Genomic DNA, 18,733 nt, shown 5'->3' on the forward strand with positions numbered 1-18,733 from the left:
TTCATACAAGCAGCAGAGAATTGATCCATACTTTGATGCATCTCACTTTCAGAGGCTGCATTGAGTCCACAATCATCTGCAAACAGAAAAATCATGTACCAACATCCCTCCACTTTGGTTTGGCTTGTAGCCTTTTCAAGTTGATTTGTCATCAGTGCAGTAGCTGACTTTGATTCCATGTTTGTCCTCATGGAAGGTGTTTAACAACATGGCTGAAAACATGATGCTAAAAAGCATGGGAGCAAACACACAGCCTTATTTCACTCCATTGGCAACTGGGAAAGTTGAAGAGCATCGCCCATTTTCCAGAATCCGGGCAATCATGCCGTCATGACTTACTATACATGTACTGCTCTGGGTAACCTAATTTTGACATAATTTTCCATAAACCTTCACAAGTGACAGTATCAAAGACTTTGGTCAGAACTACAAATGTTGAATGCAGACCTTTGCTCTGCTCCTGGCATTTTCCGAGAGTTGTTGGGCAGTAAATGCCATCTCTGCTGTTCCTTGGCTCCTTCTGAAGCCACACTGGCTCTCAGGTAAATGACTTCTTTCCAGATGTAGAATCATCCTGTTAACGAGGACTCTAGCATCTGCACTTGCTGCTTTGTCACTTGCCTATCTCCACAGGGCTTTGAGATAGGTAGAAACGGCAAATGGTATGTCTTTGGACTCGTGCATAAATTGCATTTCAGAGAGGCAGAGTTCTTGGAGTCATAGCCTTACTCTCTCTTCTAAAGCCATTATTGTTTAGTGGAAGGAAAGAGTCAAGATGACTTAAGATGCGATGGATGACTTTGATCTCTAAGTGCTCCACAACACCTGCTTCACCTGCCTTCATGGCCTTGGAACAAATTGTTCTCATCCACTCATTCTGCTAGGGAAGTCTTTACATGTCTGGGAGAGACACCCCCCTAACTCACAGTAGGGTTTGAGACCCTTTGATTTTCCTCAGCCTGATTTAGCCTGTCTGCTGAAATGGTTTACCATGATACAGCCACTGTGCGTGCTACAGCTTCTTGGGGCCACAGGTGAGAGCTAGGTGGCTCAGGTGGACACCAAAGGTGGAAAGCAGCCCTGCAAAGGGCTCCATAGCCTTCACACCAGCTGTACTAGCCTTCTCTGAACACACCCTACAAATAAGTTTAGACTTAAAAAGAAGCTGAGGAGGTCAGTAGTCAAAAGTCAAAGGAAGGAGAGTATTTCAGGCATGGGGGAACAAAATGTCTGGAGCTGATAGAGGGGGTGTCTTGTTTGTGAAAGAGCCAGGAGGATAATATTGGTCTTTTCAGAGGCAAAGAATGAGATACTGAGAAATGAAATGATTTGTCTAGGTCACACAATTAGTAGTAAAGTCAAGGTAGGCTTCAAAATCCAGTTGTACCTGAGCACTCATCAATACACCATCTTGCCTCATAGTTATTCAGCAATTATTGATTGATGTCTCCTATATGCTAAGGTGTATCACTATTGATTATCTGTATTCTACTTTCTACACGAAGCTTTTTCTGATTTTCCTGAATTCTAATGCCTTCCCTCTGTGGATTATCTGCAATTTATACTGTCTATAGTTTATTTATATGTGATTGTTTATATATTGTCTTCCCTATCTGCAATTTATACTGTATATAGTTTATTTGTATGTGATTGTTTATATATTGTCTTCCCTATCTGCAATTTTTACTGTATATAATTTATTTGTATGTGATTGTTTATATATTGTCTTCCTATCTGCAATTTTTACTGTATATAATTCATTTGTATGTGATTGTTTATATATTGTCTTCCCTATCTGCAATTTATACTGTATATAGTTTATTTGCATGTGATTGTTTATATATTGTCTTCCCTATCTGCAATTTATACTGTATATAGTTTATTTGCATGTAATTGTTTATATATTGTCTTCCCTATCTGCAATTTATACTGTATATAGTTTATTTGCATGTGATTGTTTATATATTGTCTTCCCTATTAGGCTGAGAATTTTTTGAGAGCAGGGACTGTCTTTTATCTTTCTTAGTATCTCCATCACCTAGCACCACCCCAGGCATTTAGGAGGTGCTTAATAGATGTTTGGAATATACAGGGTGTTCAAGGAAGGCCAGCACCTCTGGTGTGAAAGTTTGCTGAGTCCTTTTCAGGGATGTTCATCCATTAGGTGATCTGTCACCTACTTTCATCTGTGGCTCCAAGAAATTATAATATGTCCAGCAGCACACTTGGGTAAACTATTACTGAAGAAGGGCTAAACCAGATTGAGGGTAACCAATATCCTCAAATCTGCTAGTGAGTTAGAGGGAATGTTTGCTCCAAGCATGTGAAGACTTCCCCTGGCAGAATGGGTAGATGAGAACAATTTGCTCCAGTGGCCCTGAAGGCAGCTAAAGCAAGCTCTGTGGAGAGCTCAGGAGCTTTGTCAGACATTGAAGACTCCAGGGTGACTTATTGCATCCTAGACCATCCCCAGTCATCCTGATTTTTGTCTTGCCACTGGACTTCAGTGGCTCAGAAAGAGAGGGTGAGGTTGATGACTTTATGCAACTCTGCCTCACTTAAACCTAGAGTCAAGACATCATCCACAGTATCATCGATCCTCTAAAAATGTAGAACAAACCAAAAAAAAAGATTATAGATTGATTAGAATAAAACTCTCTCCTTCCTCTACAAAAATGAAAAAATCTTCAGGATAAAAAAAATCAGGGAAATATATTTTTTTCTTCCTTTCAGTTTTCTTGGTCTGTTTTCTACTTATCCTTGGATCCCATTCAACCCTCGCCTCCCCCAGCCATCCATCTCCTAAGACTCTCCCATCCTCCCTTCAACACTCATCTAGGTTTTTGTATTTTTTAACATCTGGCAAGAGAGTCATGATTAAGGGGCTGGAGGTTGACTTTGGAGTCAAGAACATTTAGGTTTAAATTCTGCCAATGACAAGTACTTACCATGTGGCTCTGGGCAATCACTTAACTTTGAAGAGATCCAATTATCTCCTTAAAATTATAAATTCTAGATGCTTTGGAGATAGATATTAGTGGAAAAAAAGTCTCTATACCAAAAAAATCACAGGTTCAGATTCCTCCTTCCTCCCCCATCCCAAAGCCTTTAGCACTTACTTATGGGAACTCTGGGGCTGGTGTCTATTGAAAGAAGACAATAATTTGAAAAAATCCAAACATTTCTCATGGTTGTTGGAATTAGCATAGTTAATATCTACAAAAAAATTACACATTTAAGGCTTTTATGGCAAGTAGTATGATGAATAGACTATTGGATTTAGAATAAGGAAGACTTGTTTTTAAACACTGTCTCAGACACTGCCTAGCTTTGTTACCTTAAGCAAGCCATTTTTTTCTGCCTCAGTTTCTTCAACTGTAAAATAAAAATGATAGCCAATATCTCACATGGTTTACATAAGGGACACATGATATCTCATGGAAAAGCATTTTGCAAACTTTAGAGGACTTGATAAATATTAACTGTTAGTATTATGTGTCTACATTTATTGATAATATTCTTTTCTGTTCTATTTTGATTTTTTAAAACATATTTCATATTTGTCATGTTGTGTAAGAAAAATCAAATCAAAAAAAGAGGAGGGGAGAATGAAAAAGAAAACAAAAATAAATGGTGAAAATACTATGTTTCAATCCATATTCAGTCTCCATAGCTCTCTCTCTGGATGAAGATGACATTTTCCATCCCAAATCTGTTGGAATTGGAATCTATCACAGTTGATCATCACATAATTTTGTTGTTACTGTGTATAGTGTTCTGGTTCTGCTCACTTCACTCAGCATCAGTTCATGTGAGTCTTTCCTGGCTTTTCTGAAATCAATCTGCTCATCATTTCTTACAGAACAATATTAGATTACCTTTATATACTATAACTTATTCAGCCCTTCTCTGATGCGCATCCACTTAATTTCCAGTTCCTTGACATGATAAAAAGGGCTGCTACAAACATTTTTGCATGTGTGGTGGACTCTATCTTTTTAAAACCTTCTATACCATGACTTGGAGCTGGCAGAGTAGGCTGTAGACTTCAGCACAACTTATTGATAATATTCTTAACAAAACAACTCATGTACATATTAAAGTTTGGGGCTGTGTGAGCAGAGGAAATGAAGGCATGTGCTGCAGAATCTAGACTCTCTTAGCTGATTGGGGTCAAAGAGGTAGGCCCTAATCAGCTGATGGAATGAGAAGTCTCTTCTGCAAGTGCTATATTTGGGCAGAGCAGTAGGAGGGGCTGGGGACTATAGTCTGAACCCTCTGACTGCCCTTAGTTCTGTTCTGCAGACTCATTAACCAACACAAACTTCCCCTGGCTCCTGAGCACCTGACAAATGCAATTTTCAAGCTTTCTTCCAGACCATACATTAAGCGACCTCCTCTTCCTGATTTTTGTGTTAGAAAGTCAGGAATGTGATGATTTTAATGGCTGTTTCTTGGCTTGCTTCACCCTTCCCTTTTTAGATTTTTATAGGGAAAAGCCTATTTTTAAAAAAACAATTTGATGAAGTATCAAAATGGTTTCAGAGAGTTGTAGCCCCCTCCTTTAGCCTCTGTAGCTGCATTAGTAGCATTCTTTGCTAGGGAGAGGCTTATTAACCATTTCACCATCCCTTTGGTGGAAGGGACTGAAAGAAATGATTATATGTGAGGATGTTCAACTGCTTGCAGGTGAGAAACAGAATGTGGTGGAGAGGAGTGGACAAGAGTATGATGAGGCTTCAGAGAGTTGAAGGTTAAGAGTAGTGAGATGTTGTATACTCATCATTTATATTTCTTATGGGTGCTTCTTCAATATCTAGATCTGTGTCATATTCTGAAAGTATTTAAAAAATTTTTATTTTCATTTTTACTTTTGTCATTTCCATCCATTTCTAACCAGTGATCTTCCACATATAAAAAAGAAAGACAAGTAAAACAGATACTTCATCTGAAAGTATATGATTTTATTTCATTTTTTCAATTAATAAGCTTTTTTTTTCCTTTTCCCTTGCCCCTCAATGAAACAAAAGAAAGTCTTTGTAACAAATAGGCATAGTCAAGGAAATCCCTAAATATCTGAAATTGGATTTTTTTTTGATCATCTTATAGCATAATAGTATTTCATTACATTCATATAACATGTTCAGCCATTCCTCAAGTGATGTCTTTCCTTGTCATTCCAAAAAGAGCCATTCTAAATATTTTTCTATATGTTGTTCTTTTTCTTTATTTTGATCTCTGAGAGGTGTAAAGCTAATAGTGTTTTTACTGGGTCAAATGCCATGCACAATTTAGTGATTTAAAGGGCATAATTTTCAAATTACTTTTGAGAATATCTGGACCAATTCACAACCCTATCAATAGGAAGTCTCATTTTCATGAATTCAAATCTGCCACCAGATACCCTACTAGCGATGTGAACTTTTTGGAAAATTATATTTATTTACATTTATTACATTCAGGGAATGGCTGAATAAGTTATGTTATAAAAAGGTAATCGAATACTATTGTTCTATAAGTCATTTACAAATAAGGGTTATTTAACCCTGTTTGCCTCAGTTTTTAAAGTTGTAGAATAAGCTGGAGAAGGAAATGGCAAATTTCTCCAGGATCTTTGCCAAGACGCCATAACTGAAAATGTCAAATCAACAATATGCCTTTTTTCCTGAACACTCTCCAATATTTGTCCCTGTACTTTTTGGTCATCTTTTCTATTAAGTGTGAGGTAAATACTTTCCAATTATTTTAATTTATATTTCTCTTATTTTCAATTGTTTGGAACGTATTTTCTCATAACTGTTTGGATTATTTTTTATTAGAAAACTTTCTATATCTTTTGATCATTTATCAACAGGGGAGTGGCTCAAAACCTTATAAAACATTCTCCATCTCTGGTTCATTTTCTTCCTATTGAAAACTTGATGCATTTTCTCTTCTGTTTCCTTATCCAAGTTGGTCATTATAATTACAAGGCATTTAGCTGTGTTTTAGTGTTGTCAGTTATCATTTTTTGGTTCTTCTTACTTCACTTATCATTTTATGGTCTTCCCATTCCTTTGAATTTCTAATTTTTTCTTGAAATGCAGTAATATCCCAACTTTTATTTAGTACATTTATATAGTACAACTTGTTTGGTTCTCTAATTGTGGGATCTCTGGGTCAAAGGTTACATGAACAATTCAGAGATTTATTGCATAATTTCAAATTGTTCTCTTTAATGGTTGGGCAGATTCACTGCTCTCTCTATAGTAGATGAGTGTTTGTCTTTCTATAGCTTCTCCAACATTGACTATATTTCCATCTTTTTTAATCTTTGAAAATTTGTTCACTATAAGGCAAAATCTGTTTTAACTTTTATTTCTGTCATTAATGATTTGAAACTTTCACATAATTGTTTATAGTTTGGCAAAAAAATGTTCATATTCTTTGACCAAATATTTATTGGAGGATGCTTCTTGATCTTAGTTTTAAAATTTCTATACATACACCACACATCAGACTTTTATCAGTAGTGTTTCATGCAAAGATTATCCTCCCTCTCCCCCCCCCCATTTATAGTTTCCCTTTTTTATCTTAACTGTATTTACTTTACTCATTAAAAAACTCCTAATTTAAGAACTTGAAACTTTTTTCTTTTATTTTCTGCATTCTTTAGTTAAATGAAGTTATTTATTAAAATGGAAGCCTACATGTCTCTAAACTTCTAATGAGTCTTTTCTAGCTCTTAAAATTCTGATGATTCTTCTGTGAAGAATCTGTCACTATCTGCTTCCTAAGGACATCAGATTTTGTTAGTTTAATTGATACTAATTAAGTCATCAAGCCAGCATCCTAAAGTGTTTAATTAACTTAAGAGATTTTTTTTCAGCATGTTTTTAAGTATACTTCAATTGGACTCATGGATGCAGCTTGTCTCTCTGATCCTGAAACCTTTCCTAGGGCTTGAATTTATCAGTACATTTTAGATCTGCTATCCTTCAGAGTAAGACCTTAAAGAAATGGCTCAGTAATGTATCTTCAATTTGTATGAAAGCCTGGGAGATTTGATTCCTTTTAAAAATAATTAAACTAAAACAAGCCCCAAATGTCTAACAACAATAAAAAATCCTTTTACAGGCTTCATTGAATCACAGATTTTTGGAGTTGTAAGAGGCCTCTGTTGCCACATAGTTAAGTACTATCTACAACATACTCATCTGAACATTGAACCTTTGTTTGAGATCCTTTGATGCTCCATTATTTCACAAAACTTCCCATTCAATTAAAAAAAAAAACTCCAGTGGTTATTTTGAGGCAAAAATTTCCTTTTTGCTTTTGCAACTCAATTTTATGTAGTTTAGATCAAATTATTTGGTTGAATTGTTGTTTTGTGTGTTATGTAGGGAAACTGATAGGAGTATGAAATTTGTTTCCTTAGAACATCATGTAAAGTTACATTCTACCCTTTTTTTACCATATTATTCTAATCTACCAAAAAAAGTTAGATCTGGCTAGTTTCCAAAGTGCTTGAATATGTATGTTGAGTTTAGACTTTTGTATGGGGACATTTTTCATCTGAAGTGCATATTACAAGACTCCTGTTTGTTTCTAGTTGAGTGGCCTGTTTCTTATTTGGTTTTGTGAATACCATTAATATGTACATTAATGTGAAGGGTCATTAATCTTTGAATAGAAGTCATCAGACTTTTGATGGTAATTAAACCCACATTAGTTATCAAGGTAAAGTAGACAGAGAGGAAAGAAGAGAGAAATAGGCATATATATCTAAATAGGGTCACATGAGAGAGGGCTACAAGGTGGGGTTTATCCAGAAAATAAGAGGAACCAAGAGCCAATTAAGAATCAAGATAAAATGAGGATGATAGGAAGAAGCAAGGACCAAATGGAGAAGAAAACAAATGGAACTAGAAAAAAGAAATGAAAAATGAGTAAAATTATCAAGGTAATAACCAATATAAATCTGAGTGATTATTAATATTCTTCTAGATATTCTTATATAAAATAGAATTTTCAAATCAAATTCAAGAGTAATTCAAGTAAGCCAATGATTTGTCTGTGAAAGATCTCAGAAGTAGAAGAAACAAAACCTTTCTTCTTTCATTCATTTAAGCTATGCTCCTGGATATTCTGCCCTTAGGAAAATGCCTAGACTTTTATGAAATCAAGCATTTATTACTGTGCCTTCTCTTTGATTTCAACTGTAAGAATTTCTTCTTCTGCATTAGAGGAAGGGGTCATGGTGATGATAAGTGATTCTTTAGTGTTTCCCCTGGGTAGGAGTGCATTTGGCATAGGTTGGGACACTCCTTCTGTAACAGGTGTGGATTTACATTTGAGCTTGTCCTCTATTTTTCCTGTTTCATCTCCTGGTTTACTTTTGGCCCCATCCACTTGTTTTTCTGCTACTTCATTTCCTTGGTACTCTACTCCTTCAATTTTCTTATCTTTTTCCTGGAAAAAAAAAGTGTTGACACAGAATTAGCCCTAAAATCACAACCAAGGGTTCTCAACTTCATTTGACTAGTGGTTACCTTAATGGCTCAAGGTTATTGCTTAGAAAATGAATCTCTGAATTCTTCTCAGGGGAAGAGAATCTCTGCATGTCGTCTCTACAAGTCGAGTGTAATGTTAATATAGAACTTCTGAGTTAGGTTGAAGGGTAGAGTTGGCCTATGCATTTCTACATTCACCAAATGATTTTCCACTTAACTGTGCCATGATTTAAATAGCAGAAGCATCAGATTTCAAAATACTTAGGAATATCTTTTTTTCTATGGATACAAGTTGCTAAGAAAGAATGGAATAGAAATGATTATCTTTTTCTGAGGAAGATTTCCTTTTATTTGTCACAGATAGGCTTGGACAGAGGCCACTTTGTGTTCTAGATCTAGTACAAGTATTTTAAAATAGGGGTGATGAACTTATTTTGAATTTTTTTTTTTGGATAACTGATAATTTTAACATAATTGATTTTATTTTGTAATCCTATTGCAGCAGCTAGAAGGTAATGTTGCAGTAGAGCCAGGAAGACTGTAGCCCACATGCAACCTCAAAAACTTACTAGATGTATAATCCTGGGCCATGCACTTAGCTCCTGTCTGACTCAGTTTCCTTATCTGTAAAATGATGATAATAGCAATAGCATCCACCTCTCAGGAGTTTTTTGCAAGGATCAAATGAGATAATATTCACAAAACAGTTTGCAGACCTTAAAGCACTATATGTAAATGTTAGTTTTTGTTTTATTGTGTTTGTTAAAAAGCACTTTTCTGGGTTTTAGCTATTTTTTGTCTCTAACTAGACTGGGCCTAATGTTAGTATTTATAAAATGAATTGGTTGGATTCACTGGGTTGCTAAGATCTTTTTTGTCCTAGATCTATAATTCTTTAAATTTCATCATATTTCTGGTCCCTCATTTAGTAATAATTTGAATTAGATATAAGTGCTTATGAAAGGCAGAAAGTGAATAAAAAGACAAATCTGTGATTTCATTGGTTTAGAGAGAATAGATGAATAAAAAACAAATGCTTATTATGTTTGCCACGGGCTGTGCTATACTTTGATATTCACATCCCCAGTATTTGATTAGCATAACCCATGACAATATAGTTTCTTTTTGGTCAGAATCCCTGAGGGTCTTCCTTTCCTAGATTTATTTTATTTTTTGGACAAGAAAAAGAAGCCATTCTCTCCTTCCTTCTTCTCTCCCTTCCTCCCTTCCTCCCTCCCTTTCTTTCTTTCTTCCTCCCTCCCTCCCTTGTTAGATTGTAGACTCCTTGAGAGCATGAATTTTTTGTGGAATAGGGAGTGAGAGGATGGAAGTTTATCTCCAGATCACATAGTTACTTGGTAGTAGGAGTTTAATAAGTGCTTGTTGACATCATTTCTCTCAGCCTCAGTTTCCTCATCTGTAAAACGGGAATAATGCTAATACCCTTCTTGTAAGGTTGTTGTGGTCATCAAAATATATAATTGTATATCACGTGCTTTTCAGACTTTAAAATGCTATATAAATGAAATTTCCCCCTTCCTCTGTCTGACCCCCTCTCCTCCCCAGAAGTTAATTTTTTGTTGTGCCACAGGTTCCCTTTTAATGTCCTGACCCAGTTTCTCTAATTGTCCTACTCAGTTACTCTGCCTTAGGTTATAACCATTCCCTCTTAATGTTTGATAGGATAAAGGTCTTATATTTTAAACATCATTAGAATATCAGGAGATTCTCCAGTTCCTCCCTCCATTATGTCATCCTAGGTGCCTGCCTCCATTGTGTCATCCTCATCCTAGGTACCTTTCCCATTTTGTCACCTTTCTTGTTACTTTTAAAAGAATCTTTCACAGCTGGATTCTTGGGATCAAACCATGGATCCATTTGGTCCCAGTAAATCTCTCCCTTTTAAAAAAAAATATTAAATTGTTCTCTAATCTCTATCCTGCCTCAGTTTCTCCGGCATTACAATTCATGCATTACCTGAGCTGCGATTTCTTTCTTCAGTCTGAGTAGTCTTGCAAGACTTGTTTTACCTGAGCCACCCAATAAAGCTTTAAGCATTTTGGGTGTCTCTTCTTTGGACTGGACAAGAAGGGCAAAACCTTTCACTGGAGGTGGGGCCTCTGTGGGCTTAGCCTTCTGCTTTAGAAGTAATCTGCAAACAGACAAAAAGAGATATCCTTAAGGAGCTCTGGGAAAGTTTGCATAAAATCCTGACCATTACTTCTCTATAAAATATTATCTACTTGTACAAACTAAATTATGTAAAAAACTTAAGAGAAAGCACTAAGTAAGCCAAGATCCTATGGTCTATGGTCACTCTTCCTCCTTTTGTATTGCTTACACACACACACACCCCACACCATTTACCTTATGTTAAAAAAAAAAAAAAAAGGAAAAGAAATAGGATATCATCTAGCTATTATCCTTACCAGTTCAGGGTCTTATCTTACTATTTAAGTCTAAAAATTATATCTTCCTACCAAAGAACACTAATTCTGTGAGCATAAATGGTTTAATATGTCAATTGGACTAAGTTGTCTGTTGCCATCAAGCATCCAGTTCTTCCCTTATGAAAGTTCTCAATAAATATTCAAGGTATTCCTGTCTGATGTTTTCTCCCCTCTTTTCATGTGTGTACTTCTCAGTTTTTTCACAAATTAAAATCCTCTTTCTATGGATTTTCTTAAGGACGTACTTGGCTTTCTTCAGGAGGATCTTTTCAGAGTCTGGATAGTGCACTAAGATTTCACTGAGTGCCTTTTTGTTAAGGATAAAGAGATTGGCAAATCCATGGGCCACCACATTAGCTGTCCTGCGGTTTCCTCCACCTTTTGCCAGAAGGCTGTAAGATAGAAAAAGGTCATTTTTACCTTTTGTGATATCTCTCTCTTTTCTTCCTTTGAGAGTCTTCAGAAATCCCTGTAGTGTCCAAAATTTAGAAATGGTACCACTTTAAGAGGTGCTTCCTCACCATCAAGTGATCAGGTATGCTTCCTGACAAGGTCAGGGATGTTATGGGGACAGAACTTATTTCAACCTGAAGTATATGTGAGGTCTTTATGGCTGTAACACATTCATATATATATATGATCTCATCTGCTCCTCAAATGTTACCCTGTGAGGTAATAATATTAATTGTGACTCACATTTCTGTAGCTTTAAAACTCAAAGGTTTTCCTTACAATGATACCCTTGCCAAGTAGAGAGGGGAAGTGTCAAGTCTCCATTTTCCAGTTAAGCAAAAAGACCTGAAAGATAGCATTTCCTTCAATTGTGAATGGAGGAGAGAAATATTATTCTGAGGAGAGCTTAATAGGCTTCCCCAGACTGCCAAAGGGCTCGATGACCCAAAAAATTAAGAACATTTACTCTAACTAAAAGTAGTCTCTTTAGTCTTTTCAATTTTCACTGTACCATGTATGATATCATGACTCTAGAATGAATTGTATTTAAGTAAGGCAGAGTTACAGAAAGTCTGCAGTCTCACTTTCTCCTCCTGACTCATTGAAGTCTAGTGGCAAAACAAAAGTCAGGATGACAGATGGCCCAGGATGTAGTGGATGAACTGGGTGACCAAATTTAAGTGTTCCACACTGTTTCAGCTGACTTCATGGCTGTTGGAACAAATTGTTCTCATCCACCCATTCCTCAGAAAGGAAGTCTTCACCTGTTCGGGATAGACATGCCTCTAACTCAGGGACAGTTTTGAAGCTTCAACCTGAGTTAGCCCATGTGCAGAAAAGGTTTACCATAGCATGGCTGCTGCCTAAGCTACAGCTTTTTGGAGCCATATATGAGAGTTGGGAAAAGGTGGATACCAATGATAGATGAGCAGCTCTGAAAAAGGGTTGGCAAGCCTTCACACCAGAGATGCTAATCTTCCTTGAACACTTCATGCATTCTTACCACATGGTAAGAGCTATATAAACATTAACTATTATTATTATTATTACCTTAAGTCAAGAAGAATTTTATCTTTTTCTTCAGTGTGAAGTTCTTTGTATATAGCAGATGCTCAACAAATATTTGGTCAAATCTGAGTGAATGTAACTAAAGGATCCAACATACCAATGAATGAGGAAAAAAGGTGAATTTCCAGAATATGACAACCCAAAATAATATACTATAAATTCCCTCAAAGCATTTAGAGAATACATTGTGTCAGGATAAGCAGGAAGATTTTATCTTTAGAGTCAATTAGTAAGAAATGGGGAGTGAAGGAAAATGTTAATCAAAAATAAAATAGTTAAAGAATAAAAAGAATTCAGAAAAGTCCTCAGAAATAGTAATGTAGAGATTCTTATGACACTATCCTGGAATGACAGTTTGGATAAAACCAGAAACAGACAGCTTCTTCATTCTATGGCAGTACTATGCCTAGGAATATTGATCAAGCACACGCCCTGTTATTGCTGTCATTCAAAGTGAGAGAGAATATTGCAAAGAGAACAGAATGTTGATCTTAAGGTCAGGAAGATTTGAGTTCAAATCCTGTCTCAGACACCTTCTATCTGTGGGACTTTGGACAAGTCATCCATTCTCTATATATTTCAGTTCAGTTTTATCATCTTAAATTTAGGGATTGGAGTCCATTGATCTTTAAGGTCCTTTCCAGCTCCAAATCTATGTTCCTATAATTTAGGGCAAATAAAGTAATCCATAATTCCACTGGTTAATAGTAGACTTTATTGCTTTAAATACCCACCTCCCCATAAATCTCACTTTTTTCCCTTTCTATCTAAGAATAACATCTATCTGCTTCCTCCAGAATCCACCCAAAAAGGTACTTTGATGAAATCCAGGGCTCGTTTAAGACTTGTTTCCAAAATGAAATATCTCTGTTAGCATTTGGAAAAAGTCTCTTGAATCTATAGTGGTTAAATCCATTAATACCTTTTTTTAATTGTTATTTTTATACCTCTGTATCTGCTGTTTTATATCTATATAAACCTATAGGGCACAGTGACTTGCAAATAAGCATTTAATAAATGCCTGTTATTGATTTCCCCTTGTTAGTCTTTGCTATTCTTTCTGTTAAATATCTCTCAACCCAGAAAATAGAGTAAAAATTTTAAGTCTCAGTTTTCCATATTCTTTAGGGAAAAGAAAAAAAAAAGACATAGGTCTGAGATTTTGTCCAAAGCAATATCCTTGCTTTGCTTTTGTAGAAGTGAAATAAGTGATAGAATTTAAACATCAATGGCTAACTGGACCCCACCACAGGATTACCCAGTTGAAAAGCTAGTCAGTCACTGAGCATTTGACTGTTGAAGATGGATAAAGGCAGCTCTGAAAGCTGCCCAGTTTTGATCTCTGAGTGAGACTTGAGTGTTTATGCATGGCTGCCAGACTGTGAGAGCAGAACAGAAATAGAATATTTAAATGTCAGGTTATTTTGAGATTTCTCAAGCTTTAATTAAACTTGCCTATAGGTCACAGGTTGAGAGATCTTGATGAGCTTTTGAAGCGGAGTAATAGTCTGTCTGCCAGATGGATTTTACCCAAACTTTCTCAGCAATGTTTAAAATAGCTTCTTTTCTTTCTTGTCCATAGAGTATTTTTCCAGTTCTCTGGCAAAGGAAGGCTTTGCTCATCTAATCACACAGTTGAGCTTCAGTATGGCACCATAGAGAGAAAACTAGTTTAGGAGTCAGGAAGATGCGGGACAAATTTCGGTTGTGTGGTGCTGGGCAAGTCTTTTAACCTCTTAGGAACTAAGAGTAAGTTGCAGAGAAGATGCTTATTGATATTGGAAGAAGTTCATTGACCAAAATCAAAACAGCGAGCAGAATAATGAACTGGTAATGTAAGGATAAAGCCCAAATCCACTACTTATTTTCTGGGCAACCTTGAATAATTCATGATGTTTTATGGGCTTTAATAATCAATCAAGAAGTATTTGTGGGATTTATTAACTGACTATTCTCATCAGAAAGTTTTATACCAGCTAGTGATTTTTTTTTTTTTTTTGGTATAGCACCTCCTAGAATCTTGTATTTAAAAATCTTTTACTGATTCACTGAACAGGGGAAGAAAGAATGTCCACACAGAGAACTTGGTGTTTTGAATGCTCACTAAGTAAGTGTTCAGTGAATCAGAAAAAGATTGTTAAATACCCATGATGACCCAGGTATATGCCAGGTGATGGTAGTGCAAAGGCAAAAATGGAACTGGTCTTTGCTGTCATGGAACTTAAATTCTATTAAAGGCATTTGTACATACAGAATCAATACAAATAGACATAAGAAATAGAAAATAAAAGCCAAACATTAGAAAGGGCACTAAAAGTTTGATGACTCAGAAAAGGCTTCACAGAAAACATACTGTTTGAGCTGATTCTGGAAAGAATTGAGAGATTCTGTGAGACTGAAGTGAGGAGAAAATATATTTCAGGCATAGAAAAAGATTTGTGCTAAGTGTCAGAGCCCTCAGAAATGGAGGGCTACATATGAGGAACATAGGGAAGCCTAGCTTGGCTAGATCATAAAAGGCAGGTAGAGGAACATTAATATATTAGCCATTTTAACAGAAATAAGGAAAATCGATTTTTCTCTTAAGCAGCTGACTCTAGTTGGGGAAAGGAGACCAGGAACAGTGACGGACAACAATGACAGGCAAAAAAGACGATGGTATCGAATTGTAGAGTACAGATTAGAAGTTCTGGAGAAAATCAGAGAGGAGAAAAATGAAAGAAGAATGAAGTACTCAAAGTAGTTATTGAAAAAAGTAGGACTTTAGTTCAAGCATAAAGCCTGAAGGAGAGAACATTTTAAGTGAGGGAACTAATAAGAAGGAATAAAGGCACCGATGTGGAAATGAGAATGACATTCACAAACACTGAGGAAATTGGCTGGTTCAGAGCGGAGGAATATATATACAGAATAGAGGGAAATAAACTTGTAGTAGTGGGGTCATATTAACAGAGAAATAGTAATGGGAACAGGTAGATTGTATAGTGGTTAGAGTCAGAAAGACCGAAGTTCAAATAAGGGTTCAGACACTTATTGGGCAAGTCACTTAAACCTGTTTGCCTCAGTTTCCTTATCTACAGAATGGGGGTAATAATAGCACTTATCTTCCAGAATTACTATGAAGATCAAAGGAGATAGTAGTAAAGCCTTTAACATAGTACCTTTTATATAATACGGGATATATAATATTAGTTATCATTATTAACTATTATTATGAACAGCCTTAAAATTTAGGTGTAGGGGAGTTTAGGTGTAGGTCCAAATCTGATGCAGTAGAAAATAGGGAGCCATTGAAAGTGCTTGAGCAGGAGCATTGAGATAAAATTAATATTTTCATCCTCTTTTCAACAAGAATTGAGATTATGTATTTCTCCTTTTCATAGCTATTTAATGAATCTCTGGTCATTTGTCTGTTTTTACCGCCAATCTCTATATTACTCTCATTGTTACATACGTTCTCAAACAATCATATTTTCCTCTCTCTGACAATGAATCCAAATTGCCATACTTTATGTCAGGTATTGGCAAAAAAAATGAGGAGACAAGTAAGATTTTTGAACTGGTGGAGAACAAGGAAAGAAAATAGGAAGCAAGTATTTTATTAAGCCTACTATGTACCAGGTAGTAGTATGTATTTTAGAAATATTATGTCATGTGATCCCCAAATAAACCCTGTGAGGGAGGTACTTTTACAGTTAAGGAAACTGAGGGAGAGATTAAATGATTTGTCTACACTCACATAGTAAGCCTCTGGGACTGGTTTTAAACTCATGTTTTCCTGAGTTCAGGCCCAGTGTTATGGACCACCTATTTGCCTATAAAAAAGACTTTTTTATTTTGGCACCTTCTGTTGCTAACTAGATTTCTGTTAGAAGTCATGAGTATTACCAGTATTGTAAGGTTATTGGGTAGGATAGAGGAAGTGGGGGATAGATAAAATTAAATTTTGCTTGGGTTTACATTTTAATTCTTAAGATATAATAAGATAAATCACACTAGGGAGTAGAGGTGGGGAGTAATAGGGATTTATTGGCTAATGAAAATTGGTCATAGAGATTGATGGATTTAAAGCTGGAAGAGGCTTTGAAGGCTATCTACTACAACTCCTTAATTTTACAGATAAAACTGAGGCCCAGGGAGATGAAGTGATTTCTTCTTGGCTCACAGGTAGTCAGCATCAAGTGGGATTTAACTCTACAGCTTTTGTCTCCAAGGTGTGGACTGTTTCCACTAGATCATATTGTTTCCTTCTAGAGCTTGTTGCCTAGTGTTTATACCATTTAACTTAGGATTTATATATGAAGCCTAGGATCTGGGAGGCAGAAATTATATAGGGAAGAGAGATAAGGTTGTGGGGTGTGTGTGTGTGTGTGTGTGTGTGTGTGTGTGTGTGTGTGTGTGTAAGAAGTTACATTTATAAGAGAGTGACAAAAATTTTAAGCGCCTACTGTGGGTTAGGCATCTGAGCTATAGAAAGAAATGTGAAACAATCCTTTCTCTCAGGGAGGTTCTGTAACAATAAAATAATTACTTCTTTAAAAAATAGGATTTTAAGGTTTGCAAAGCACAATATTATCTCATGTGGTGGCTGATGATTTTGGGAGGAAAAAGCATTTACTGCTTGGGAGAATGAGGAATAACTGAATGAATGAGCTAAATCTTGAAGGACACAAAAATTCTAAGAAGTCGAGATGAGGAAGGTGTGTGTGTGTTGTGTGTGTGTGTGTGTGTGTGTGTGTGTGTGTGTGTTTCATGTGTGAGAGATAGTCAGTGACAAGACTGAGAAAGTGTCATGTATGAGGAACAGTGAGAAGGTGAATTTGGACTGAATTGTAGATTGGGAGGAAGAAGATATAGCAAAGCTGAAAAGATGAAATTGTGAAGAACATTAAATTAAATTAGAGTTATATTAAATGAGAGGGATTTGTATATGATCCTAGAAATAGTAAGGAGACACTGGACAAAAAGGAGACAAAAAGGGATGACGTGGTCACGCTTGGCCCTTAGGAAAATCACTTTGGGAGTTCTGTGTAGGATGTCTTGGAAAGGGAAGAGGCTTAAGGTAGGAAAACCAATTGGAAGGTAGCTGCAATAGTGCAGGTGAGAAGAAGTGAAGATCTATCTAGGTTGGAGACTGTGCAGCTGGAGAGAAAGGGACTGAGTGAGAGATGCTGTGGTTATAAAAATGATAAGCTTTGGCAACTGTTTGGCTTTGTGGGTAAGGAGCAGAGTATAATGGAATAACTGAGATGAGCAACCTGAGTGACTATTGTACTAAACGGAGACGTGTGATGAGAGAGCTTACCTCAGAAGTGCCAGAGCATTTTGGTACCTTTTCTAGTGTTGGAAGGATATTGAATTTGGAGACAAATGACATTGATGGAGTGTACAGAGTACTGGGACTGGATTCAGAAAAGTTCATCTTCCTGAGTTTGAATCTAATCTCAGAAACTTACAAGTTATGTAGACTGGGCAAGTCACTTAACTCTGTTTGCCTCAGGTTGCTCATCTGTAAAATGAGCCAGAGAAGGAAATGGCAAACCACTCCAATATCTTTGCCAAAAAATCCCAAATGGGGACACAAAGAATCAGACACAACTGAAAAATAATTAAACTACAACAACAGCACTTACTAGCTACATGACCTTTCTGAGTCTCAGTTTCCATATCTGCAAAATGAGAGACTGGGATTAGCTGACTATGGAGGTCTCTTGCAGTTTTAAATACATGATTCTTTATTAGAATGACTATGCATTTTATCTCCCTTCCTTAACTCTGCTTCTGTAAGGAAGGGAAGGAAGAAAACAAGCATTTATGTAGAAACATGTATGAGGTATCATGTTAAGCACTTTACAAATATTATCTTATTAAATCCTCACAATAACCATTATTATTATCCCCATCTTACAGCTTGAGAAACTGAGGCAGACAAAAATTAAGTGATGGGTTCAGGGGTCACACAGCTGGTAAGTATCTGAGTATCAAATTCGAACTTGGGTGTTCTTGACTCCAGACGTAGCCCTGTGCAATTGTGATGCCTTAGTTGTCATATTCACAAAATATTTTCCTTGTAACAGTCCTGTAAAAAAAAAATTGGTGCTAGTGTTGTCTTCATTTTTACAGATGAGGAAGCTGAAGCATGGAGAAGTTAACTGATTTATTCATGGCCACATAGCTGGTATAAAGGCAACATATGATATAAGGTTGTCTACAAATTTAGTTTTCTTTTCCACTACATATACTTTCGGGACACATGGGGGAAAACAGGCA

General features: G+C 36.2%; 1 protein-coding gene across 1 annotated transcript in view; it reads right to left on the bottom strand.

Moving 5' to 3' along the window:
* Nucleotides 1-8,151: 8,151 nt before the first annotated feature.
* The window catches only part of CNGB3 (cyclic nucleotide gated channel subunit beta 3), a 95,241-nt gene continuing 84,659 nt past the window's right edge, over nt 8,152-18,733 (bottom strand). Inside the window, exons 14-16 of the mRNA XM_051974290.1 lie at nt 11,188-11,334; nt 10,470-10,644; nt 8,152-8,451 (exon numbers count right to left, since the gene is read on the bottom strand). Of these exons, the coding sequence (XP_051830250.1) occupies nt 8,173-8,451; nt 10,470-10,644; nt 11,188-11,334 (601 nt within the window). The 3' untranslated portion in view covers nt 8,152-8,172. The remainder of the gene's footprint in view (nt 8,452-10,469; nt 10,645-11,187; nt 11,335-18,733) is intronic.

The sequence above is a fragment of the Antechinus flavipes genome, chromosome 1 (genome assembly GCF_016432865.1).
Source record: "Antechinus flavipes isolate AdamAnt ecotype Samford, QLD, Australia chromosome 1, AdamAnt_v2, whole genome shotgun sequence".
NCBI classification, from domain to species: domain Eukaryota; kingdom Metazoa; phylum Chordata; class Mammalia; order Dasyuromorphia; family Dasyuridae; genus Antechinus; species Antechinus flavipes.